The 26170-nt window shown below is 35.7% G+C and overlaps 1 protein-coding gene across 1 annotated transcript in view; it reads left to right on the top strand.

The window, feature by feature from the left end:
• Positions 1–8259: 8259 nt before the first annotated feature.
• The window catches only part of LOC143228020 (tyrosine-protein kinase Abl-like), a 30028-nt gene continuing 12117 nt past the window's right edge, over positions 8260–26170 (top strand). Inside the window, exons 1-3 of the mRNA XM_076459364.1 lie at positions 8260–8455; positions 8883–9181; positions 15406–15678. Of these exons, the coding sequence (XP_076315479.1) occupies positions 8263–8455; positions 8883–9181; positions 15406–15678 (765 nt within the window). The 5' untranslated portion in view covers positions 8260–8262. The remainder of the gene's footprint in view (positions 8456–8882; positions 9182–15405; positions 15679–26170) is intronic.

Genomic DNA, 26170 nt, shown 5'->3' with positions numbered 1-26170 from the left:
CCGAATGATGAGGTGTTGTACGAAAATCCTCTGTCAATGATTTGTGTTAGATGTGGAAGACTAATTTCACACGTCTATGATTCTGAACCCGAAATGAAGACAAATGCCGAAAAAAAATTAGTTTAAAGATTTTTATGACGTCACACGTTTAAATTGTAACATTCATAACAATGCTTAAAAATGTGGTGTACAAGAACTTGCAAGAAACTTTCGTGTTTAATACACTTTCATTCTAAAAATATATCGTCAAGTACACGTTTGAGACTCATATCTCGTTTGTTTCTCTAGCCAAGCCTCTAGATGAAGGTGTCTGACCAAAACGTTAAGTATTTCGTCTACCCGGCATAGACAGGTGGTTAGGGCGCTCGACTCGCAGTCTGAGAGTTGTGGGTTCGATTTCCCATTTTACCGAAAATGCTCGCCTTTTTAGCCGTGATGGCGTTATAATGTCACGGTCAATCGCACTATTCATTGGTAAGAGATTTGGCGATGGATGGTTATGATTAGCTGCCTTCCCTCTAGTCTTAGATTAGGGATGGCTAGCGCATATGGCCCTTGTGTAGATTTGCGCGAAATTCAAAACAAACAGGTATTTAGTCTGAAATCATATGTCGCACAGTTATTCATGCTTTAAGATATGTATCTGTTCATCTATTTTTTTAAAAAGTTTCCTTGAACGAACTTTCGTAACCGTTGGACTTTGATAGCCGGACTCTTCATAATAAGTCGGAAGTATTAGGTTCGTTCAGAGTTGCTGACATGAACTTTGTATTTTATTAAGCACTTCAGTGAGGTACGTTACGCTTGTAGGGAGTGTTTGAGTTTATACACAAAAATCGCGGTCATTGTGGCCTTAATATCTGACCATACAATCAACACTGATTCTACAGGGTGTTCGGAAAGTCACTGTGCAGTTTTGAAAGCAGCGATAACAGCATTCATTCAGTCTATTTCAAGCCAGCAATTGATAGCGGTGTTTAGAAACAAAATAAGAAGGATACAGGCCTGTATTGATGCCAACGGGGGTCACTTTCAACATTGTTTATAATTATCATTCATATTTACCTCCTTTATTCTATATTGAAACAAGTCTGTTAATAAATATACAAGTGCACAGTGACTTTCCGAACACCCTGTTAAAGCCTGTCCTGTAGAAACCTGATCAATATTACATCCTGTCTCTCCACAGCTCGCGTAACAGTATTTCACAATTCGCTGTTGACTTGTAGTTTCGTGTATTAACGTATAAAGTTTCAATTATTTTTTTCTCATTTAGAAAAGCATGTACATATTTTAATTTTTGATTACTTTTTCTTCTGAAACGTCATCAGTACGTTTGTGCCATTTTTCTGTTAAAAGGAAAGAGTATGGGTTACAGCAAGAAGGTTAGTTGTAGTAGGTTTTGTTTTTGTTATCACAATTTGATTCCAGTGTCACTTCAAGCGGTCAAAATGTAAAAGCGAAGAGAACGAAAAGTCGCCCTGTAGGAAAATCGTGCCCATACTATTGTGTCTGCCGATGACACATATACGTATGTATGCTTCGTAACCTAGGAAAACTGAGCTATATATCAAGTTTGCATAATACAGTGACAGCCTAGATCAGATAAGTCTTTCTATAAAGTTGCTTTACGTAGGGTTTGTGGAAGGATTTTTTGGTGCAATACAGAGTGAAAAGAGTGTACGTTGCAGATGAAAATTAGCCTATAAATACTCTAGTAGAGAGAGAGCGGAACGTGATGATAGATTTCTTGGCCTGCTTTCGAAAACGCGGGTCAAAATAAGTTAAGAATGTGCGGTATATTTGTACATATATTCACACGTGCGAACATGAAAACTCGAATCCCGTGTAGTGAGCAAGGGATCTTGTTGATACAGACATGCGTGTATGCACGTTCAGTCGTGCTTCCGTTCTTACTGTTTTCAAAACAATCTGTTTAGAATGGAGTAATGGAGTGTGATACGTCGATTTGTATTTCACGGTAATACAGTGCACATAGGATGTCGTCTCTTAAGTTTATTATGTATGATTCAAGACTCGTGTTCTTTTCCGGTACAATGCGTTTTAAACGTGAGATTTATGAAATGTCGGTGTTTTAAGATTCAAATGTCAGATACTTTTGACGCCATTTTTACGATAGTGCCACCTATCGTAACAAACATAACGACAATAAAACAAACGAAAAAATACCCTTTGATAACGTTCGACCATTTACTAGTTTTTAATTAAAGACATAGATAAAATAGTTATTTACGACGAAAGGCACTAATTAGGCACCTTTAAAAAAATCCATATAAACTTGTACACTGAACGTGACGATTATGTGTTTATAACTTTTTAAAAGATTTTTTTGACGGATCCAAGTTTGTTAATGAAACTGTGCTGAACGATAAACGTTCTATCTCTTTCAAGTTATTATACACGTCACGCACACGTGCTGGACTTAACTGGTTTGTAGTCGTGATCGTGTTACGTTCGTGAACTATTACCATATTCTACGCAAACTATGCCATTATAAACTGTTAAGATATAAGTAAGTATGACCCGCCAAGATGGTGCGTACCGAAACTCGCATTTCTGCTTCTACTGAAAGTGTTATATTCTTCTCGTATAGGGACCAGGTGGTTAAAGTACTCGACTCGTAATCCGAGGGTCGCGGGTTCGAATTCCCGTCACACCAAACATGCTAGCCCTTTTAGCCGCGGGGGCGTAATAACGTTACGCTCAATCTCACTATTCGTTGGTAAAAGAGTAGCCCAAGGGTTAACTGTGGGTGGTAATGATTAGCTGCCTTCCCTCTAGTCTTACATTGCTAAATGAGGGACGGCTTGCCCAGATAACCTTCGTGTAGCTTTGTACGAAATAAAAAAAACCAAAAACGTCTCGTATATTTTTACTGGTTCTTTCACCTCCACCACCGAAAGTGGACGGAGGTTATGTTTTCACCCCTCCGTGTCTGTGTATTTGTCAACAAGGTTCCTGATAAAAAAAACAAAAAAAAACTGAATAGATTTGAACGAAAGTTGGTATAAATTTGAACTGTGCCTCAACTTAGAAGTGTGTGTTTTTTTTTCTTATAGCAAAGCCACATCGGGCTATCTGCTGAGCCCACCGAGGGGAATCGAACCCCTGATTTTGGCGTTGTAAATCCGGAGACATACCGCTGTACTAGCGGGGGGCAACTTAGAAGTGATTAGCGTTTGGGGATCAAGGTCAAAGGTTACGAAAATCCGAAATATCCCTCTGCTGACATGGAGACGGATTTTTCACACTTTTTTATCTCTGTAACTCGAAATATTCTGATTTTGATGAAACGTGACAGAAGTATGCCCTTTACCGACTGCTCCTCTAGTTAATTTTTTTTTAAAACCTTTAAGATATACAACTGGCCCAAACTGCATGAGGAATTACACTTTAAATAATCGTTGTTGAAAGCTGTGGATGTTGGTTATATCCATCTTACATTTAAAATATATACTTCGAGTTAATATGTGAACGTATGGTTAATTCCGTAAACAAGACAGACCTGCGAATTTAAACTTCGTAAAATTATGGATTTTTTCATAATTCAGCAACGCAGATTTCCAAAATAATACATATTTTTTCCACCACTTAGGGATTTTGTTTTTCACAAATTGGGATCCCGAAAAAAACCTTTTACTCGGGTCAAATTATTATATCCTTTACCCCAGTGAGTATGTTTAATTATTGTGTTTATTAACAAAACTACAAACAAACTGAAGGAAAGGGTAGAGCGTTCGTTGATGTTACACGAGTATGATATTGTGTTTGTTAAACATGCGTCTTTTAGTCTCAAAACCACGTGTTGTAGTCTTTTATGTCTTGTGTCTGGAGATTCTTGTTTCAATGTCCATCAGTAATCAAACATCATGAAGTCAATTTTCTGATCTAAGGTCCAACAAAAATCACTTCAAGTTTTGTTTCTGAAACAACTAGGAATTGTCCGCATAGATACCTGAAACAGTCACCGCCTTTGTCTGAAACATTTACAGACTGCTTCTTCGAGTCCAGTTTTATATGAAGTGGAGCTAATAGGACTTCTTTGTGTTAACTTTCACGTTCAATGTGTTTCGATCCTTGTGTCAGACTGACTCTGTATGACCATTACTTCTGTATCCAAATCTGATTTCGTGCTCTGCTGTCCCATTCACACAAAAAACATAGAAACTTTGTATAATCAGATCGTCGAATTAACAATATACAAAGGACTTTTAAGTCTTCACAAAGTAGCCAACCATGTTATTTGTATTTGGTCTTGTTAAGAAGTTGGAGATTTACGTACGTTTCCTTCAAGTGAACCGAATGAGCAATAGGAACAGATGCACATACGTTACCATTGTAAAAGGGAACAAATTTTTAGTTCTTTTGGAGAAATCAATGAACAGTCCATATTCACTTGGTTCACAGACTGCAGCTCCTAGTAATAATATTAATTCAGTGATATTGTTGTAATAAGTAGGTTGACATTTGTGCAAAAAGTATGTCATAAACTCTTTCTCACCATTTCTGTACCAGTAGAGTAATGTCCACGGAGAAAGTAAAGTTCTTACCTCAAAGTATGGACTCCAAAATATTTGAATAATTATTTGGAAGGCCCATATCTCTCACCAAATAAATCATTAAGTTCACCTTGTGTGAAAAGTTGTGGTTCACCAGATGTTTCAGGTTGAAAACAATCTGTCATAATTTCTGTTGACATCAGATTCAGAACCAGATGAAACTGTATCAGCAAATGGATATGTGTTGTATACCGTGTTATAGGTACAACAGGTCGATGGTTTGGATAAGAAAGTTTCTGTTTATTTTAAGTGTTATAGTCTTGCATGTTACTTGAGGAAAGGTAACAGTCATCTTTGTGGTTTCTAGGCTCCCGCCAGACCTCTTTAATTTCAAAAGGCAAATATATGTTTTCTTACCTTTAGTCCATTTCCTCAACGCTATGACACAATTGTGCAAATTTTGTAGGAACACGATTTGTGTTGGTCCCCAAGTTTTATTCCAAAATATGCATTATATGCTTTTTTGACACATACTGTAGTGTTTTGCCTTTATTTCTTTACCACAAATATAACAGTATGTTTGGATTATTTGCATGACCTCTTGTTGACATAGTGACGAATAAATAGTATTGAAGATAACAAAATAATGTCAAATTGCACGCATAAACAAATAATAACCAGAAATGGCACCCCTTGCGGCCTGTTAACCGTTTATACATTAGCACTGTGTCGTTTATTGGTTCTAGAATGATCGATAACAATCGCGTCGCGATTGGTCCAAAGGAATCTATAGCCAGTGGTTGTCAGCATTTTGAGCATAACAAAATGAAACTCGACTTCAATGAAAACGATTAAATTATGTAAAAGTACATATGATAGTTTGTGAAAAGCTGCACGTGGTGGAGAAAAACGGACATTTTCGAATTCAGCGTACAAGAATTACCATCTAACGTAAATATGTTAAGACAATAAAACCATCTCAAGCCTGTGTTATATATTATATAAGGCGAGAAAAGATTAGCATATTGTGAAAAGTGTTTAGCTCGTCTGATACCAAATGGGTATTTCGGCGACGATCTAACGAAAAAAGAATTGGACCTAGCTGGTTTTTAGTCGCCTTGTTGTTTGGTGATCAAAGGCTGTGATAAATTTTCAATACAAATTTAAAAATAAAGACATACGTCATCACAGTATTAACATTATGAACGTATAATTTAGTACAATCGTCACAAGTTTTTAGTCAAATCTTTTACAGGCAGAACTTCTGATGCAGTTCAAAATGATAGGTATAATAATTGGGTTTTGAACTGGTTAACCCACAAGCACTCACACTAAAAACGGTCTTGTAATTTTTCTGGTGAAACAATTTGTCTAAAAGTTATTATACAAATAGTTTCGTGTGTTTAGCTTCTATCTGATGTTTAACGAAACCTCGTATGAACTTAAAGACCTTTTATGTGTTCTTTATTGTAACGTGTAATACACCCAGACGCATCATAGTTTCGTTTTCTGTGTACATTTTAAATGGAACAACAACTAAGCGTGCTGAGCAGTTGGTGACGTGTTTTTCATTTTTCCTCTTCCTGTTCTTCACCCCTTTAATTACTACTTATTCAAATAAGCAATTCGTTTATTAAGTAAGACAGCGTTTCGTTGACCGACTATTCAGAATGATGTCAAAGTTATAAACTGTTTTGAACGGTGAAATGTATATCAAGTGTTGAGTTATTTAGTTGCGTTTAAGCCTCTCTTTTGGGTTATGGATTGAATAGAGACTGGATAGCCACACATTTTGCTTTAAAATTCCTCGTTCTTTGTGACAATAGCGCGTTCGTTTCAAAAGATATCTGCGGTGCTTTGTTGTTAACGCTGCTTCTTTACCACACGTTCTGTTGCAGAAGTGTGCATACCTTAGTGGTCAAATTCTAAGAAACGACGTATGTATTTTAAGGTTAGATAATTTGGCAGGCTGATGCATGCATGTAATATGTTCCCTTCGCTTGATTTTGTAGGTTCGCTGAGCCGAAACTTTCAGCCCGTCCAAATAAAAGGCGGCACCGGCGCTTGTTTTGCTTGATTAAATGTAGCAAGAAGACGTGTGGTTCCTTTTTAATTTTCCGTTCGTTTTTTTTTTTCCCTCATTTAGAAACGTGTGCTTACTCCGTATGAAATGGTAAGCCTAAGCCTAAATGAGGTTATCACGCATGAAACTGATTCATAGAAATACCGTCCTTCATTCTAAATGTGTTAATATAACAAGAATGTAACACGTTTTTATAATTATTGTTATTTGAGACCTTTAAACGTAAATGTATGCTGGCAAGATTTCAAAACCGGTAATAAATGTAAAAAAACGATAATCATTTGTGTACTGGTATTAAATAATACAGTGTTAAAAATATGCCGTTTTGTATATAAAAAAAATGAATATTTCACAGTCGGCTTATATTAACCAAGTAAAATATTTACAGAATTAAACTCCACCATATTATTCAAACGTCCATAAGAAAACTAAGTGAAAAGAAACAACTCGAATCTTTCATTGAGTAGATAACATTAAATATGATACATTAAAGACTCGTGTACTGTTAACTTGTATACTTTATGTTTGAGGTTAATGTACGTACATGAATTTTTGTCAGGATTTTTCTGTGTAACAAAAAGATGAGTAGATAGAAAAATAGATGAAAAGCTAGAGAACACACTTTCATGGAATAATCTTTTAACTTGTGAATGAAAATGTTTAATCCCTGTTTCACTGTTCTGGAGTTCACAACCTAAACTTAATTAACTTTATTCTGGTTAAAATTTCAAGAATAGAATGTATTGTTTGTTTGTTTGGTTTTTTTAAATCTTGCGCAAAGGTACACAAAGGCTATCTGTGCTAGCCGTCTCTAATTTAGCAGTGTAAGACTAGAGGGAAAGCAGTTAGTCATCACCACCCACTGCCAACTCTTGGGCTACTCTTATACCAACGTATAGTGGGATTTACTGTAACATTATAACTCCCCCCACGGCTGAAAAGGCGAGCATGTTTGGCTCGATGGGTGGAGCAAATAGAATGTAATTCAGTTTTATGAGTTTTAATTACAAAAGTTACACTGAAATTATCTAAACTTAATGCTAAAAACAAAGTCTATAGTTGCATGGAAATTAATGCTTAGCATATCACTATGTGAATTAATAATAATTTCTACTATATTTGAGTTTTTGTGTGAGTTACCTTCCAGACGTTAAGTGGTTCATGTAGAAAATGAATGAATGAATGATATACTTTGTGAAATTAAGTTAAAAAATATCAATGAGTTGTTGAAGGTATACCAAAGGGACCATAAAGCATAAGGTGGATATATTATTATGTGATTGATATATAACATCTTAGACAGGTAACCTTTGTCAGGTATAGGTGCCACTAAATATATGACTTACCAATTTTCTACTTAAGGATGAACATCTTTTTTATCTGTTGAATGTGAGCCATATAATAATATACTTTAATGTCTCTGTTGGATTTTTCAACAACTTAGTGTTGTAACATACATGTAGTATTTATTGGATAGGTTTTTTTTAAATTATTTCGTTAGGTAAAATTGAGCAGAGTTGAAAAAGCAGGATATAATCTGTGCAATACGTTCAGTTTATTTAATGTATTTTATGAAAACCAGAGTAAAGGTAATATTTAAATACATATGTATGTCAAAACATTAGCTTTTATTTTAATCACTTGTTTCCAGAAGCCCTGATGCAAAGCAGGCCTTTGCCAGATATTCCAGACTTTGGAGATCATATTAGTAATTTATCCATCCCTAATGATGGATCTTCACGGTGGATGTCCAAGGAGAATCTCCTGGCTCCAGAAGACTCCGATCCACAATTGTTTGTAGCACTGTATGATTTCCAGTCTGGTGGAGATAACCAACTTTCTCTCAAGAAAGGTATAGTGTGGTTATATTTCAGTTCTTTTAAGTTAAATATAGAAATATTATTGAAATATTAGAATTAAAGATAATTTGAGCATTGTTTGATTCAAAATTTGTTTTCATTTGTTGTTGTGCTAAACAAGCATCATGAGTTTGGGCTGTTTTTTTTCATCATGATGTTTCCATATACTTAGCAATACTGCTTGTTCAGCAAAAGGCTTAATGTGAAGGTAAATGTACATACTAAAACCTTTTTCCTTTTTCATTTATATGTTTAATCACATGTTCAAAATTAAATTGAATTGTTTTGGTGACTTAAGGTAATTATACACTTAGCACCAAGTAACCCTAAGTTTAAAACCGCAATCTTAAACCTGTAAATGTATGATGATAATTTTGCTTTTAAGTTTCTTTATCTTTTGCTTTCAATTTTGTTAAATAGGGGACCAAGTACGAGTGTTATCGTACAACAGAACAGGCGAGTGGTGTGAGGCGCAATCACGCTCAGGTCAAGTTGGTTGGGTCCCTAGCAACTACATCACTCCTGTCAACAGTTTGGAAAAACACTCTTGGTACCACGGACCCATCTCTAGAAATGCAGCGGAGTACCTTCTCAGCAGTGGGATCAATGGAAGCTTTTTAGTCAGAGAAAGTGAAAGTATTCCTGGTCAAAGGTCAATATCTCTACGCTATGATGGACGAGTATACCACTATCGAATTAATGAAGATGGTGAGAGTAAAGTGAGTATGTCATCATATGCAAGTATTTTGTACAGTTTATTGTGTGTTTTCTAATAGCAAACCCACATTGGGCTATCTGCTAAGCCCACCGAAGGGAATCGAACCCCTTATTTTAGCTTTGTAAATCGGGAGACATACTGCTGTACTAGCGGGAGGCATTTTGTACAGTTTAGTAGAAGGCAATCAGTGTTGAAAACCCATGCTAAACTGGCTTTTTAATCATTAAATTTTCCATAGGTTTAAATATGGTGGCCTATTTTGAAACAGTTTAGTTCAGGGACGAAATCTGTCACCTTAAGGACAGAGTGTACATGACGAACTACACAATTTACCTGAATAATAACCAAATCTGTTAGTTTTTAAAATACTAACAATAATGGTAATTTGTGTTTCAGTTTAGCCAAGTTTATAAAAACAGCTATTAAAACAAGAACTAGCTAATGTATGAAAAACATCACACAAATATAAGCCTACATATGTAAAAACAGCTGGTATGGGTAGAAAAAAGCGGTATGTAGAGGAGCGAACAATGTTTCGACCTTCTTTGGTCATTGTCAGATTCACAAAACCTGACAAAACATTTTCTTCCTGTTGAATCCTTATTGACTCCTTTACTTTATAATTTTTCTCTGTAAGACGTATTTTATGCCTTTGTTTGAAGTGAATAAAAGGCATTTGGATATCTATGCTCTTCGAGAATCTTATTTTTCATTTTCTTTGATTTTGTATTTCTATAAAGATAGAGCCTCTCTACTTAAAAGATGGATTTTAAAAGAGAGGGTAGCCATGTTTTCAATTGTTGTGTTATCTGTTCTGACTGACCCAGATTCTCATTTGGAAGATCATCTCTTATCAGGGCTGTTATTTTGCATGCAGGGATCTTGGTCAGAAAAAGACTGATTTCATGACAGTTTTTTTGTTTTTTTACTCTGATGTACCTAAATGTATCTTTTGTGCTCATCAGATTTGACTTTCTGAAGAATGTCTTGTATATCTGTTGATGGACGAATATGAATATTTTTTAAACCTTTAATTGCATCTCATCTCTTCAGCTTTAGGATTCTGTTTCTTTGTTCCAGTTATCCAAACCAGGTGCAGTGTTTAACGGATAAAGTTAATTACTTTTAAGACTTCTCTCTTCTATCAAGAGATCCTATATTTCAGTATTTCCACCCATTAAGGACTCTCATATATTCTGGTACATCTGTGATTGTCTTATACACTATTTCACTTTCTGTGCCTTAACTACATGATAAGGTGATGCCATGTTGGAATGAATAAAGGATACTGTCACTTAGTAAATGACAGGTGGGAATTTTCCTGTCTGTGTATGCGTGTCCTTGTATGGCACTAAAGACATCAGAGGTGAGGCAGCCATTCACCATATGATGTTTCTTAGTTCCAACTAGTATGAGGAACAGCTTACAATTTTAATTTTTTATCTTTGCTTAACTTTTTTTTTCTGGTATGTCCATTGAACTTTTCTTTATTTTGAACCCATTGTCAGACTTGTTTTTTTAATTCTTTCTGAGTTTCTGCTGACTTGGCTAGTTTCATGACTTACCTTTTTAGTTTCAGAAGATGGCAAGTTTACTTGTAGGAGCACTTAGGTTCCTACTTAATTACTGGTCTTCTCCAATAAAAATCTACTGACAAGAAGGTATGTGCAACATCTTGTGGTCTTACCCTAGATTCCTATCTAGCCATCTTCTGGAACCACATCTACGTAAGTGCATGGCTTTCTGGAATATCTCAACCTCCCCTATATATTTCTAATTTTAGGACATATACAACAAAAACACTGTCAAGAAAAATAATTTTAGCTCTAATATCTGTAACTTTTAGTCTAGTCTTTTCTAGAGACTGTTCTTCTGCTCATTTCTTCCAGATAAATTCAGTGTAGCATTTATCATTTTGATTCTAAATTCTCATTGGGCTATGCTGGATATTGTCCATCAGTGTTGTTATGGTCTGGATCGGTGTTTCCCAATCTTCTTGACCCAGTGATACTTAATGTGATATTTGAGTCTGCTTAGCTGTACACTGAAGTTTTACTTGTATTGATAGTGCTTATGGCTGCTCAAAGCTCCTGATCAACTTTTTGTTTTTTATGATATATGTAGAACAAAACAGTCATAAAACCCATATTGCTTGAAAGTTAATAGCAGGATATTGGCTGGTCACAAGCAACCAGAACTTTCCCAGTGTCATTTCAGAAAATTTCATTTTTAAGTTTTTATCCATACTTATTTCCACCAATTCTGTCTGTTCTTGTATTTCTGACTTTTCAGCACTTTAAATAATACTTTTGAAAACAGATTTCTATCCAGTCGAAGTTACTGACTTCAAGTGATGAAAAACAATGTTTCAGGCTTATCCTGAAGCATTGCTAGATGCTATTCAGTAGTTTCTTTCACTTTGATCCAGATGTGCAAAATTATAAAACATATCCAAATGACCTTTTCTCAATATTCTTCTGCACAAACATAACATTAAACCCATTCAGCTGATCACAGAATGTGATAATTTTATTTTAAGATTTAACATATTCAGTAAACCAAGTATTTTGGAGAGATGTGCTAATTTTGCACACCAGTAATTGTCACATAGAAATTTAAGAAAACACGAGTTCTCTTGTGAAAATAAAAAACTTTCAATTCTTGATACAATTCGTACACTCTTGTAGTACACTTTTCTGTTTGAAAACCATCAAAATTCTGTGTGTGTTTGAATAGAGAATTGTTCTCAGATTCCATTTTTAAAGGTAAGATAAACTTTTGAAGGTAAGATAAACATGAACTTCAAGTGCAGTGTGTCACAGTGATTGAAAGATTTTCCTCTAACCTTAGCTGTGAACTTGCTTGTTTTTCCAGCTATAAATGCTGCTCTCTCAATACAGACTCCAATACAACTTGACCTCCAGACGGTCTTGACCATTTTTTCCCTCTACATAATTATTCATGACATTGAATACTTCTTCACCTGTAGTCCTTTGCAAAATAAAGAAAACAACCAATAAAGTTAGATAAAACAACTTGCAAAAAGTAGAAATACACATTACAACTTGGTGAGCATTGTGGCACACCCTGGGTCTAGATATATTACTGTCCTGTCACCAAAACTCATCACCCAGTGTGTTCTGTTGCCTTTTATGCACTCTTTGGTTCTGTCCTTTAATATAATGTGTATATTCTGACTTACAATAATTTATTGGGAGGTTTACTAATGTAAGTTTAATATTTTTAGAATTATATTGAATTTCAAGTATGTACTTCTGAAATATAGTCCTAACCACAGTCGAGGGAAATGTTTTCATGACATCATGACTGAGAAGTAAAGAAATCTGATTAGTAGTGGAAAAGCAGAGCATGTGCGATCTTCCTTGCACTGTGCAATAAATCATGTGAAAAGTACGAGAGATAAGAATATGGTAGTGTATTTAATACTTTAAATACATTCAGAACCCAAAGCCACATGGTCATTGACAAAGTGAGAACAGTGTTTCTGATGTAATTACCACTTTAAAATTCATTTTCATTCTGAAAAGGTGAAGTTCATATTTTTGTAGTGTACTTAATTTCAGCTATGTATATACAACCTACCTCTGAATAGATTGAAATAAAGCTGATAGTTTTATTTTACTTAATAGCAACAGTAAAAACAGTGCTGGATAATTTAATGTTTTTCACTTAAAATTGTTACAAAGCTAACAGAATTATACATGTGATTAGTAAGTGGTAATTTTTGGTGTATGCATGTGCAGTTTGACGAGCCATCTTGTCTTTAGCACTCATTTTACACAATCATAAGAGTCGTGTGGTTAATAAATGTCAAAGATTTTCCTACCTCTTTTAAAATGAATCTGTGTCTGTTTTGTTTGGAAAAGTTGATGCTTATAACAATCAAAACTGGATGTTGCAGTAATGTATTTTTGAGTGTTTCAACTGAATCATCTGCTATTGTCTTTGACTCTCCCCTCCAAACACACATTACATCATCTAAAAAGGAATGTGGTAGCTTGTTTATCAATCTTCTGGAAATATATAAGTGATTTTAAACATAAAGTAGTTATAATGTTATTCATGTTTATCCAATCCCCTCAGTGTAACATGTGTGAGTAAAGTGAGATAGGCTTCTGGTAAGAAGCAAAATGTTTTTATTTGCATCATTTAATCCTGATGTAACAATTTATAGCAATTACAGTTTTTCCTTCCATTTCAATAAACAATTTATTTTGAAAAGTGTTACTACCTGATTGAGGATTTTCTACTTAAAATTTGAGGCTTTTTAAAGCAGTGAGAATGGGAGCAAATATTCATCCTCAGAACCAGCCAATGAAAATCTTTGGACATGATCATATCATATTACATTAAGCCATGTAAATATTGTTCAGTACAAACAAAATTATACATTTATAATGGGTAGTTCACATTGTTTTAGTTCCATAATTTTATGTAATTTTTATCATCTATGTAAGAATTTAATTTACAAACTTTTAAAGTTGTTTTAGTTGTAATAAATCATTTTTAGAAACAGGCAACATACATTGCATTGCCATATACACTTTAGAAATGAATATGTTGCTTTTAAATGGATGTTTATAGTAATATGTATGATATTTTTGCAAAACACTCGGGTGTTATAACAAATATAAAAAAATTTATTAATTTTTCTGTATAATTTAACTTGTGCAAAGTATAAGGTGGTAATTCCTGTTCAACAGTAAGTCAGTTATACAAGGTAATCTCGCTAACTCATATTTTGCCTGTCATTTGTACATTTTTTGCTAAAATTTATTATCTAAGTAAGCTTGTACAAATAATGTATTGTCATTTTTTTAATCTGCATTTCTTCTGTTTAAACTTACTTGTTAACCCACATAAAATCAGTAGAATAAAGTAAAACTTGAATAGTTATTTATTATGGAGGTAAGTAACAAAATGCAAATACATGGATACATAAGTTACTGATGTGACAAACTTTGGTTAACATACTGTGATGTATATGTAGAAATTACAATAAGGGTTCAGCAAGTCGTGGGTTCGATCTCCATACGGGCCAGTGACGTACAAATTTTTTTATGCACCCTGGTGGTGAAAGTTTTCTTGGGTTACTTTAGATCTCAGCCAAGGCAACATCCTTGCCCAGCCCTGAACCATTTCGTTTAAGTTAATGTTTAGTGTCGTCTGCCGTCCAGCTTTTTGGACTCTGGCCAGGCCTACTTCCCTTGTGCAGCCTGTGTCTCACTCTCCATTCTCACCCATCATTTTCGTACCGCCCCACTTCACTTCATCACCTTAAACAGGTCAAATCAAAATACAGGAAAACTCCCACATAAAGGTAAATAATCTTCCATGAGCAGCGACGATGAGAAACTACAATGAGTTCATCAGAACTAGAATTCATCAGACTTCTCCCTCTCTGAACTAAACCCCTGACAAGATTTCATTTTGTTTCGGGCTCAGCAAGGTTCATGGCTGTGGAAAATAGAAACAAATTTGAGTAAGGATTATGGGTATGAAGGAAATGAAATGTTGAGTGATAACCATGCTTATAGAAAAGAAAAGAGTTTGATAAAAAAACATGGTTTTGAAGAAAGAAAGTAAGGATAATGGACACTTATAGTTTTGTAAGTTATCTATCTAACTGGCAGGCCCAGCATGGTCAGGTGGGTTAAGGTGTTTGACTCGTAATCTGAGAGTCATGGGTTTGAATCCCTGTTGTGCCAAACATGCTCGTCCTCTCAGCCATGAGGGCATTATAATGTGATGGTCAATTCCACTATTTGTTGGTAAAAGAGTAGCCCATGAGTTGGTGGTGGGTGGTGATGACTAGCTGCCTTTCCTCTAGTTTTACACTGCTAAACTAAGGATGGCTAGAGCAGATAGCCCTCGTGTGGGAAATTAAAAAAAAACAAACAATCTAAGTGATCTAAATTTTTTCTGAAAGTAAGATTGAAAATTATTTCTCAATCTGATCTCATTTAAAGTTTGAAATGTTCTTATGGTAAATATAAATCCTGCGTAGTTGATTTATTGTTTCTTTTGAGACTAAACTTTTTTAGTGTATTTAACATCTTAATATTAGGTCAGTTATAGCTGAACTTGTCTTTCTGTTCTAAAATATTAAGTTTTATATTTTCCGGACAGTTATCTATAAGTAGGTTAATTAAAAAAGAATACAACTTCATTGAACTCTGCTTCAACAGTACATTTTTTGTTCAGGTGTATGTGACATCTGAGTGTCGATTCAATACTTTAGCGGAACTTGTCCACCATCACTCCATGCATTCCGATGGTTTGATCACCATGTTGCTTTATCCAGCTCCTAAGAGAAACAAGCCTGCCGTATTTGCTCTTAGTCCAGAACCAGATGAATGGGAAGTGGACAGAACTGGTATTGTCATGAAACACAAACTTGGAGGAGGACAGTATGGAGATGTATATGAAGCTGTATGGAAGAGACATAACATGACAGTAGCTGTTAAAACACTGAAAGTGAGTTTGTTCCCTCAACTTACTTTGTAACAAACTTTTTTTATATTTGCTGTGATAATTGAGCAGTAAACTAATTTCATTTTTTTGGAGTAGGTTTTTGAATTGCAGTATCATTATTTTATATTTTACCTAATTATTTATTTTTCTTTTATTTAAAAATTGTAGTTGTCAGGATTTCATTTCATAAAACAAGCATACTTTTCTCATCATATTTCTGTAAATCAGGTGATATATTTTGTTTTTCAAAATTTAAAACTCCAACTTTCCGGTTTCACTTTGCACTCTAGAATTAAGCTCTTAAGTTAATAAAACTAAACGAGAGATTTACCTCTGAAATACTGAAAAACTGTTCTTGTTGAATTTGCCTTCACACTTCCCAAAAGAGTAGCTTTAGACTTCTTCACTCTCCTAGCTTCCACCTGGTTTATTATACATTCTTGTGGAGAATGTACATAAATTGTATTTTCCCATAATAATCCCATATTATAATATGTATAGTTTTACATCCCCGGGACTGTGCAAATTGACCAACTCTGTTCTTTTAGGGTTACCTTTAATTTCTGAAGAAAATATACAACTCTCACCTGCTCTGTTTTGTATCTGAAGGTTTGCTATAGGTGTGTAATGTCATAAACAATGAACTAACACCTACATAATTATTAATTTGTTTGAGATTGTCTATCAAATTAAACTTTGGAGAGTTTTGAAGACAACCTACACATGCTTACTAATTCTACTAAAATGTTACCTGAACTTAATTTTACTTTTACCTCATAATCATAACCAACTAGCACATAGGGCACTTCATAGACAAGCTTAGGGCACTTTATAGACAAGTACATAAATTTATTTATGACTTTATTAATGAAATGCTAGAATCTTAAAAATTCAGAAACGTTGATCCAAGGCCATGTGTTCAGAATTTCAAATGAGGAGTCAATTTACATAATTCTGTGCCTGAATATAATCTATGAAAGACAAAGTTTTTGTTGGTTGTGTTTAATACAAACTTTTCCTTGTGCAATTTTTGGATGTTTATCAATTTTTTATAAGCAGTTTTGGAAACTTCATTAATATTTGAGGTGATATATGAATAATTCATAAAATAAGTGTATTATACAAGTTTCTGTAGTAAGAACAGAAGGACTGGATTATCTTATCTTTACAGTACAATCTAAAACTAACTCTAACTTGCATTTCTAATGCTCACAAACCTAATACTGTTACAAAAGTCAAATTATCCCACTTGTACTAATTATGAACTTACTCCTCTTGTATAGTGTAATAGACAAAATAGTAGATTAATGTATTTCTCAAAGATAAGTTGACACTCAAAGTAGTGTGTAGATAGTATATTTTATCAACTCACCCAGTTTTCTTGTTTATTGAAAAATATTGCCATCATGTGGTGCTTCAAATGCTGTTTTTCTCTCTTGAAAATAATGTTTTTGTAGGTGTGTGCTACTACTTGTGTTTTAACTGTTCTTCTCTCTTGAAAATATGTTTTTGTAGGTGTGTGCTACTACTTGTGTTTTAACTGTTCTTCTCTCTTGAAAATATGTTTTTGTAGGTGTGTACTACTACTTGTGTTTTAACTGTTCTCTCTTGAAAATAAGATGTTTTTGTAGGTGAGTGCTACTACTTGTGTTTTAACTGTTCTTCTCTCTTGAAAATAAGATGTTTTTGTAGGTGTGTGCTACTACTTGTGTTTTAACTGTTCTTCTCTCTTGAAAATAAGATGTTTTTGTAGGTGTGTGCTACTACTTGTGTTTTAACTGTCCTTCTCTCTTGAAAATAAGATGTTTTTGTAGGTGAGTGCTACTACTTGTGTTTTAACTGTTTTTTCTCTCTTGAAAATAAGATGTTTTGTAGGTGTGTGCTACTACTTGGTTTTAACTGTTCTTCTCTCTTGAAAATAATGTTTTTGTAGGTGTGTGCTACTACTTGTGTTTTAACTGTTCTCTCTTGAAAATAAGATGTTTTTGTAGGTGTGTGCTACTACTTGTGTTTTAACTGTTCTTCTCTCTTGAAAATAAGATGTTTTTGTAGGTGTGTGCTACTACTTGTGTTTTAACTGTTCTTCTCTCTTGAAATAAGATGTTTTTGTAGGTGTGTGCTACTACTTGTGTTTTAACTGTTCTTCTCTCTTGAAAATAAGATGTTTTGTAGGTGTGTGCTACTACTTGTGTTTTAACTGTTCTTCTCTCTTGAAAATAAGATGTTTTTTGTAGGTGTGTGCTACTACTTGTGTTTTAACTGTTCTTCTCTCTTGAAAATAAGATGTTTTTGTAGGTGTGTGCTACTACTTGTGTTTTAACTGTTCTCTCTTGAAAATAAGATGTTTTTGTAGGTGTGTGCTACTACTTGTGTTTTAACTGTTCTTCTCTCTTGAAAATAAGATGTTTTTGTAGGTGTGTGCTACTACTTGTGTTTTAACTGTTCTTCTCTCTTGAAATAAGATGTTTTGTAGGTGTGTGCTACTACTTGTGTTTTAACTGTTCTTCTCTCTTGAAAATAAGATGTTTTTTGTAGGTGTGTGCTACTACTTGTGTTTTAACTGTTCTTCTCTCTTGAAAATAAGATGTTTTTTTGTAGGTGTGTGCTACTACTTGTGTTTTAACTGTTCTTCTCTCTTGAAAATAAGATGTTTTGTAGGTGTGTGCTACTACTTGTGTTTTAACTGTTCTCCTCTTGAAAATAAGATGTTTTTGTAGGTGTGTGCTACTACTTGTGTTTTAACTGTTCTTCTCTTGAAAATAAGATGTTTTGTAGGTGTGTGCTACTACTTGTGTTTTAACTGTTCTTCTCTCTTGAAATAAGATGTTTTTGTAGGTGTGTGCTACTACTTGTGTTTTAACTGTTCTTCTCTCTTGAAAATAAGATGTTTTTGTAGGTGTGTGCTACTACTTGTGTTTTAACTGTTCTTCTCTCTTGAAAATAAGATGTTTTTGTAGGTGTGTGCTACTACTTGTGTTTTAACTGTTCTTCTCTCTTGAAAATAGGATGTTTTTGTAGGTGTGTGCTACTACTTGTGTTTTAACTGTTCTTCTCTCTTGAAATAAGATGTTTTTGTAGGTGAGTGCTACTACTTGTGTTTTAACTGTTCTTCTCTCTTGAAAATAAGATGTTTTTGTAGGTGTGTGCTACTACTTGTATTATAACTGTTCTTCTCTTTAAAATAAGATGTTTTTGTAGGTGTGTGCTACTACTTGTGTTTTAACTGTTCTTCTCTCTTGAAAATATGTTTTTGTAGGTGTATGCTACTACTTGTGTTTTAACTGTTCTTCTCTCTTGAAAATAAGATGTTTTTGTAGGTGTGTGCTACTACTTGTGTTTTAACTGTTCTTCTCTCTTGAAAATATGTTTTTGTAGGTGTGTACTACTACTTGTGTTTTAACTGTTCTTCTCTCTTGAAAATATGTTTTTGTAGGTGTGTACTACTACTTGTCTTTTAACTGTTCTTCTCTCTTGAAAATAAGATGTTTTTGTAGGTGTGTGCTACTACTTGTGTTTTAACTGTTCTCTCTTGAAAATATGTTTTTGTAGGTGTGTACTACTACTTGTGTTTTAACTGTTCTTCTCTCTTGGAAATAAGATGTTTTTGTAGGTGTGTGCTACTACTTGTGTTTTAACTGTTCTTCTCTCTTGAAAATAAGATGTTTTTGTAGGTGTGTGCTACTACTTGTGTTTTAAAATGAAGTGAAAAACATTATTGATACCAATTAATTTTCAGATTCATAGTTTATATTATAATGTTCCTTTTAGTTTATGTAACTCAAACGATATGATAAAATAAGGTAAACCTCAGAGGCATCATTTGTCACTGACACACAGAGCTGGTGTTATGAATCTTCTCCAGCTAATGCCATGAAAAGAAAAACCATATCAATGTGATACTGAAATGCTGAGAATTGTCACACCTGTGGGTTCGAGCTATGAATCTCTTAAACACCCAGCGACACCTGTTCTGTTTCTTATTCTCAAGGTTACTTTGCTTTATTTTTAAAAATAAATAAAACTGAAAAACAAATTTGAATGCAAGCTTTTTAAATGCATTTTGAACAAAACAAATACATATCTAATATTATTTTAAAAATGTATTCCAAATAAAGCTGGTATGGGTATTGAAACTTTATTTAAAATAAAGTACCCGAACAACGCTTACAAAACCCAGAAGATGACCTAAGAAGGTCAAAACGTTGTTCTGTACTTTAATTAATGTTTTAATACCAGCCATCTAAGGAATACAATTTTCACTTCAAGAAGGTTTCTCGTCATCATAACATATAAAGAAAAGTCAGTCTCCTTATCAGCATTCTGTACTAATATTGAGTGTGGCTTACAAGTGAAAAGTAGTTAAGTCATATTGCAATGTGAAAGCTAGTTTAATGTTAATGTTAAAATATATATATATATATATATATATAAACTTCACTGAGTATTCTGAAACACCAATATTTATAATAATAAATTACAGAGGATATTAAGGCAGGCTTTGACAGATATTTTCAGATCTAGAAGCTAGCCCAAAACACAGGAGCCAGGTGTGCCTAATCTAACTTTGCTACTATTTATACCTGGAAATGAGGGCTACCCTAGTGCCTCAGTTATTCATGCTTTTCTCTCTCTCTTTCCTCCCCCCCCCAAAAAAAAAAGTTATAAAAATAATTATGCCATTACAATTCTAAACAGTTTCATGTTTTAGAGAAATTATTGCTCAGAAATTTTGGTTGCAAAAGTTAAGGTACTGCAAGATATCCATGGTTTTCACATCACATACAGGATCTGGTGTACCACAAAATCATAAGTCAACTGGTTCAACCTCAACCTTGCCTCTCTTTTGTTAAGGCAACAAAACAAAATATTTGTCCTTGGTTATCTTTATTTGATTAGTGGTTAAAAACATACAAAATACACATTAAAGATTTATTAAAGATTTCATTTAATCTTACTTGTTGACCACTGTTCTGTACTGCATGATGGGTGTCATTTAACCACATGTGCATGTTCAAGTTGTGTTGGAGTGTTGTCTAGTTAGATATTGTTCTCTTCCCTACAGATTATTTATATCTGCAGGCTATTTTAACAAAGACCTTTTTTTATAACAGTTCCAAAGCATAGATTTGTAATAATTTTTTAGTTATTTCGACAGGTTGTTCTCTCCTTGTCAGTAAAAGTGTTAACACCCATACCAGCAGCTCTGAGATACATTTTTATTTTGAGTGTTGATGGGGTATGAATACACTTCTGTGTCTGTAACAGAAAAAAGTACCTAAATTCAGGAACTATTTAATCTTATTTAAGGAATAAATTCAACTAAAATGGGAACAGATAATCAAAACGTAGGGAAACCAACTGACTGACCAATTGAAACTTGACTTTTATTATTATGATTGTGATGACTTTTATAATTTTTCATGACAATGTAATTAAACAAGAGTAAAAATATTATATTTTAATTTAAAACGAGGAACATAAAATATTTAGAAATATTTTAGTTAGGTTTAATAATAAGTTTGTTAGTGAGATGCACTAGTTCCGTAGTTGTCTGTGGTTTGTTAGTGAGATGCACTAGTTCTGTAGTTGTCTGTGGTTTGTTAGTGAGATGCACTAGTTCTGTAGTTGTCTGTGGTTTGTTAGTGAGATGCACTAGTTCCGTAGTTGTCTGTGGTTTGTTAGTGAGATGCACTAGTTCTGTAGTTGTCTGTGGTTTGTTAGTGAGATGCACTAGTTCTGTAGTTGTCTGTGGTTTGTTAGTGAGATGCACTAGTTCTGTAGTTGTCTGTGGTTTGTTAGTGAGATGCACTAGTTCTGTAGTTGTCTGTGGTTTGTTAGTGAGATGCACTAGTTCTGTAGTTGTCTGTGGTTTGTTAGTGAGATGCACTAGTTCTGTAGTTGTCTGTGGTTTGTTAGTGAGATGCACCAGTTCTGTAGTTGTCTGTGGTTTGTTAGTGAGATGCACTAGTTCTGTAGTTGTCTGTGGTTTGTTAGTGAGATGCACTAGTTCTGTAGTTGTCTGTGGTTTGTTAGTGAGATGCACTAGTTCTGTAGTTGTCTGTGGTTTGTTAGTGAGATGCACTAGTTCCGTAGTTGTCTGTGGTTTGTTAGTGAGATGCACTAGTTCTGTAGTTGTCTGTGGTTTGTTAGTGAGATGCACCAGTTCCGTGAGTTGTCTGTGGTTTGTTAGTGAGATGCACCAGTTCCTTAGTTGTCTCTGGTTTGTTAGTGAGATGCACCAGTTCTGTAGTTGTCTGTGGTTTGTTAGTGAGATGCACCAGTTCCGTGGAGTTGTCTGTGGTTTGTTAGTGAGATGCACTAGTTCTGTAGTTGTCTGTGGTTTGTTAGTGAGATGCACTAGTTCTGTAGTTGTCTGTGGTTTGTTAGTGAGATGCACTAGTTCCTTAGTTGTCTGTGGTTTGTTAGTGAGATGCACTAGTTCTGTAGTTGTCTGTGGTTTGTTAGTGAGATGCACTAGTTCTGTAGTTGTCTGTGGTTTGTTAGTGAGATGCACCAGTTCCTGTAGTTGTCTGTGGTTTGTTAGTGAGATGCACCAGTTCACTAGTAGTTGTCTGTGGTTTGTTAGTGAGATGCACCAGTTCTGTAGTTGTCTGTGGTTTGTTAGTGAGATGCACCAGTTCTGTAGTTGTCTGTGGTTTGTTAGTGAGATGCACTAGTTCCTTAGTTGTCTGTGGTTTGTTAGTGAGATGCACCAGTTCTGTAGTTGTCTGTGGTTTGTTAGTGAGATGCACCAGTTCTGTAGTTGTCTGTGGTTTGTTAGTGAGATGCACTAGTTCTGTAGTTGTCTGTGGTTTGTTAGTGAGATGCACTAGTTCCAGTAGTTGTCTGTGGTTTGTTAGTGAGATGCACCAGTTCTGTAGTTGTCTGTGGTTTGTTAGTGAGATGCACCAGTCTCTGTAGTTGTCTGTGGTTTGTTAGTGAGATGCACCAGTTCCTTAGTTGTCTGTGGTTTGTTAGTGAGATGCACCAGTTCTGTAGTTGTCTGTGGTTTGTTAGTGAGATGCACCAGTTCCTGTAGTTGTCTGTGGTTTGTTAGTGAGATGCACCAGTTCTGTAGTTGTCTGTGGTTTGTTAGTGAGATGCACTAGTTCTGTAGTTGTCTGTGGTTTGTTAGTGAGATGCACCAGTTCCTTAGTTGTCTGTGGTTTGTTAGTGAGATGCACCAGTTCTGTAGTTGTCTGTGGTTTGTTAGTGAGATGCACTAGTTCCTGTAGTTGTCTGTGGTTTGTTAGTGAGATGCACCAGTTCTGTAGTTGTCTGTGGTTTGTTAGTGAGATGCACTAGTTCCGTAGTTGTCTGTGGTTTGTTAGTGAGATGCACTAGTTCTGTAGTTGTCTGTGGTTTGTTAGTGAGATGCACCAGTTCTGTAGTTGTCTGTGGTTTGTTAGTGAGATGCACCAGTTCCTTAGTTGTCTGTGGTTTGTTAGTGAGATGCACCAGTTCTGTAGTTGTCTGTGGTTTGTTAGTGAGATGCACCAGTTCTGTAGTTGTCTGTGGTTTGTTAGTGAGATGCACCAGTTCTGTAGTTGTCTGTGGTTTGTTAGTGAGATGCACCAGTTCCGTGAGTTGTCTGTGGTTTGTTAGTGAGATGCACCAGTTCCAGTAGTTGTCTGTGGTTTGTTAGTGAGATGCACCAGTTCCGTAGTTGTCTGTGGTTTGTTAGTGAGATGCACCAGTTCTGTAGTTGTCTGTGGTTTGTTAGTGAGATGCACCAGTTCTGTAGTTGTCTGTGGTTTGTTAGTGAGATGCACCAGTTCTGTAGTTGTCTGTGGTTTGTTAGTGAGATGCACCAGTTCTGTAGTTGTCTGTGGTTTGTTAGTGAGATGCACCAGTTCTGTAGTTGTCTGTGGTTTGTTAGTGAGATGCACCAGTTCCTTAGTTGTCTGTGGTTTGTTAGTGAGATGCACCAGTTCTGTAGTTGTCTGTGGTTTGTTAGTGAGATGCACTAGTTCTGTAGTTGTCTGTGGTTTGTTAGTGAGATGCACTAGTTCTGTAGTTGTCTGTGGTTTGTTAGTGAGATGCACCAGTTCCTTAGTTGTCTGTGGTTTGTTAGTGAGATGCACCAGTTCCTTAGTTGTCTGTGGTTTGTTAGTGAGATGCACCAGTTCTGTAGTTGTCTGTGGTTTGTTAGTGAGATGCACCAGTTCTGTAGTTGTCTGTGGTTTGTTAGTGAGATGCACCAGTTCCTTAGTTGTCTGTGGTTTGTTAGTGAGATGCACCAGTTCCTTAGTTGTCTGTGGTTTGTTAGTGAGATGCACCAGTCCGTGAGTTGTCTGTGGTTTGTTAGTGAGATGCACCAGTTCTGTAGTTGTCTGTGGTTTGTTAGTGAGATGCACCAGTTCCTTAGTTGTCTGTGGTTTGTTAGTGAGATGCACCAGTTCCTTAGTTGTCTGTGGTTTGTTAGTGAGATGCACTAGTTCTGTAGTTGTCTGTGGTTTGTTAGTGAGATGCACTAGTTCTGTAGTTGTCTGTGGTTTGTTAGTGAGATGCACCAGTTCTGTAGTTGTCTGTGGTTTGTTAGTGAGATGCACCAGTTCCGTAGTTGTCTGTGGTTTGTTAGTGAGATGCACTAGTTCCGTAGTTGTCTGTGGTTTGTTAGTGAGATGCACCAGTTCTGTAGTTGTCTGTGGTTTGTTAGTGAGATGCACCAGTTCCTGTAGTTGTCTGTGGTTTGTTAGTGAGATGCACCAGTTCTGTAGTTGTCTGTGGTTTGTTAGTGAGATGCACCAGTTCTGTAGTTGTCTGTGGTTTGTTAGTGAGATGCACCAGTTCCGTAGTTGTCTGTGGTTTGTTAGTGAGATGCACCAGTTCCTTAGTTGTCTGTGGTTTGTTAGTGAGATGCACCAGTTCCGTAGTTGTCTGTGGTTTGTTAGTGAGATGCACCAGTTCTGTAGTTGTCTGTGGTTTGTTAGTGAGATGCACCAGTTCTGTAGTTGTCTGTGGTTTGTTAGTGAGATGCACCAGTTCTGTAGTTGTCTGTGGTTTGTTAGTGAGATGCACCAGTTCTCAGTAGTTGTCTGTGGTTTGTTAGTGAGATGCACAAGTTCCGTGAAGTTGTCTGTGGTTTGTTAGTGAGATGCACCAGTTCTGTAGTTGTCTGTGGTTTGTTAGTGAGATGCACCAGTTCTGTAGTTGTCTGTGGTTTGTTAGTGAGATGCACCAGTTCCTTAGTTGTCTGTGGTTTGTTAGTGAGATGCACCAGTTCCTTAGTTGTCTGTGGTTTGTTAGTGAGATGCACCAGTTCCAGTAGTTGTCTGTGGTTTGTTAGTGAGATGCACCAGTTCCGTAGTTGTCTGTGGTTTGTTAGTGAGATGCACCAGTTCCTTAGTTGTCTGTGGTTTGTTAGTGAGATGCACCAGTTCTGTAGTTGTCTGTGGTTTGTTAGTGAGATGCACAAGTTCTGTAGTTGTCTGTGGTTTGTTAGTGAGATGCACCAGTTCCTTAGTTGTCTGTGGTTTGTTAGTGAGATGCACCAGTTCTGTAGTTGTCTGTGGTTTGTTAGTGAGATGCACCAGTTCTGTAGTTGTCTGTGGTTTGTTAGTGAGATGCACTGTAGTTCTGTAGTTGTCTGTGGTTTGTTAGTGAGATGCACCAGTTCTGTAGTTGTCTGTGGTTTGTTAGTGAGATGCACCAGTTCTGTAGTTGTCTGTGGTTTGTTAGTGAGATGCACCAGTTCCGTGTAGTTGTCTGTGGTTTGTTAGTGAGATGCACCAGTTCTGTAGTTGTCTGTGGTTTGTTAGTGAGATGCACAAGTTCTGTAGTTGTCTGTGGTTTGTTAGTGAGATGCACCAGTTCTGTAGTTGTCTGTGGTTTGTTAGTGAGATGCACCAGTTCTGTAGTTGTCTGTGGTTTGTTAGTGAGATGCACCAGTTCTGTAGTTGTCTGTGGTTTGTTAGTGAGATGCACCAGTTCCGTTAGTTGTCTGTGGTTTGTTAGTGAGATGCACCAGTTCCTTAGTTGTCTGTGGTTTGTTAGTGAGATGCACTAGTTCCGTAGTTGTCTGTGGTTTGTTAGTGAGATGCACCAGTTCTGTAGTTGTCTGTGGTTTGTTAGTGAGATGCACAAGTTCTGTAGTTGTCTGTGGTTTGTTAGTGAGATGCACAAGTTCTGTAGTTGTCTGTGGTTTGTTAGTGAGATGCACTAGTTCTGTAGTTGTCTGTGGTTTGTTAGTGAGATGCACCAGTTCTGTAGTTGTCTGTGGTTTGTTAGTGAGATGCACAAGTTCCGTAGTTGTCTGTGGTTTGTTAGTGAGATGCACCAGTTCTGTAGTTGTCTGTGGTTTGTTAGTGAGATGCACCAGTTCTGTAGTTGTCTGTGGTTTGTTAGTGAGATGCACCAGTTCCGTAGTTGTCTGTGGTTTGTTAGTGAGATGCACCAGTTCCTTAGTTGTCTGTGGTTTGTTAGTGAGATGCACCAGTTCCGTAGTTGTCTGTGGTTTGTTAGTGAGATGCACCAGTTCTGTAGTTGTCTGTGG

Source organism: Tachypleus tridentatus, chromosome 10 (assembly GCF_004210375.1).
Source record: "Tachypleus tridentatus isolate NWPU-2018 chromosome 10, ASM421037v1, whole genome shotgun sequence".
NCBI classification, from domain to species: Eukaryota; Metazoa; Arthropoda; class Merostomata; order Xiphosura; family Limulidae; genus Tachypleus; species Tachypleus tridentatus.
This window is presented reverse-complemented; position numbering and strand designations above follow the sequence as displayed.